Source organism: Eulemur rufifrons, chromosome 6 (genome assembly GCF_041146395.1).
Source record: "Eulemur rufifrons isolate Redbay chromosome 6, OSU_ERuf_1, whole genome shotgun sequence".
NCBI classification, from domain to species: domain Eukaryota; kingdom Metazoa; phylum Chordata; class Mammalia; order Primates; family Lemuridae; genus Eulemur; species Eulemur rufifrons.
This window is the reverse complement of record NC_090988.1, coordinates 56,852,138-56,853,729: the sequence shown is the minus strand read 5'-3', so window position 1 is coordinate 56,853,729 and position 1,592 is coordinate 56,852,138. Positions and strand designations below refer to the sequence as shown.

At 43.2% G+C, this 1,592-nt stretch overlaps 1 protein-coding gene across 1 annotated transcript; it reads right to left on the bottom strand.

Annotated features, from left to right (window-relative positions):
• Positions 1 to 241: 241 nt before the first annotated feature.
• On the bottom strand, positions 242 to 1,219 carry LOC138384866 (olfactory receptor 52B2-like). The gene is given in 1 exon segment (XM_069470526.1): positions 242 to 1,219. A coding segment is annotated over 1 exon segment (978 nt).
• Between the last annotated feature and the right edge of the window lie 373 nt (positions 1,220 to 1,592).

Below are 1,592 nucleotides of genomic sequence, written 5' to 3'. Positions count from 1 at the left end.
TGAAGAACTCTATGGACATTTAAATTCTACTGTTTATATCTGTGAACACACAGACTTTCAAGAACCTATTTCCCTTTAAAATGAAGGACTTACACTATTTGAGACAACCCAGTTTCATGAAAAATGACTTGTTTCCATAGCAAGAAGAGTGTCTCTTAAATGGTGACTTATTTATCACCTTATCTTCTAATAGGACCCCTCCTCCTTTCCTTTGAGAATACACAGAGACGTCAGGTCATCCTCAGCAACATTTTGCTTTTGGAGAAAACACAAGGGCCACTCGTTCATGAATCTGTTTGGTTTTTACTCCATAGATAATTGGGTTCATCATGGGGGGAACAAGAACATAGAGATTGGCCAGCAGGATGTGGACATGCTTGGGGATTTTTCAGCCAAAGCGCTGAGCAATGACAGTGAAAATCCCTGAAAGGTAGAACATGAGGATGACACAGACGTGGGCACCACAGGTGCTGAGCACTTTCATCCGAGCATCGTGGGATGGCAGCCTGAAGACTGCTCGAAGAATGAGCCCATAGGAGATGACTATGGTCACCATATCTAACATAACACTGAGCAGTGGCACAGAGATTCCATACCAAATATTGATGGTGATATCAGCACAAGCCAGCTTTGCCAGCCCCATGTGTTCACAGAAGGTGTGGGCAATGATGTTTGTCCGGCAGAAGGGCAGACGCCTCACAAGGAAGACAATAGGGAAGACGGTTGCAAAACTCCTGAACACCACAACACCCCCTATTTTGCCAGTGACACCGTGGCTAAGCATGGTGGTGTACCTCAGTGGGTAGCAGATGGCCCCATAGCGGTCAAAAGCCATGGCCAAGAGATTGCCTAACTCCACGACAAAGGCAAAATGCATAAAGAAGAGCTGAGTGACACAGCCTCCAAATGAGATGTCTACATCATCCAACCAGAAGATGCTCAGGGCTTTGGGTACCGTGGAAGTGGATAGAACCAGATCCCAAAAAGCCAGCATGGAGAGGAAGACGTACATGGGTTCATGGAGACTGTGCTCTACTGCCACCACACAGATGAGAAGACCATTTCCTGATATGGCCACCAGGTACATCAGGCAGAAGGGGATGGAGATCCACATGTGCAGCTCCTTCAGGCCAGGAATGCCAATGAGAACAAACACATCATAACTGACAGCGGAGTGGCTGGGAGCTGACAAGCCAGAATTATGGTGTGCAACTTTCATCACTTTTCTATTGAAGTGGAAAGAAAGTAGAGAACCAGTCTGTCAGAACCACTAAACATATATTTATTACTTCTCAATCAGCTCAAGCATCTAGTGTGTGAAATCTTGGTTAATGAGTCCCACCTACTTTGTGGTGTTAATTGTGGACCTAAATATGTGCAGTATTCTGCTTTGAAGACAAAGATTCCAAAAATTTAAAGTGAGATGGAAGAATTTTAAAAAGATGCTTCAGAGGAAAATCCTGAAGCCAGTACTATTTTCTCATATAACTGGCATAAATTTAAAATGATGGCCATCCAAAGTTGTAAAGTCTTTAATAATAAATTGTATTCTCTGACTAAACATTTTAAGACAGAAATGAAAATTACGAATT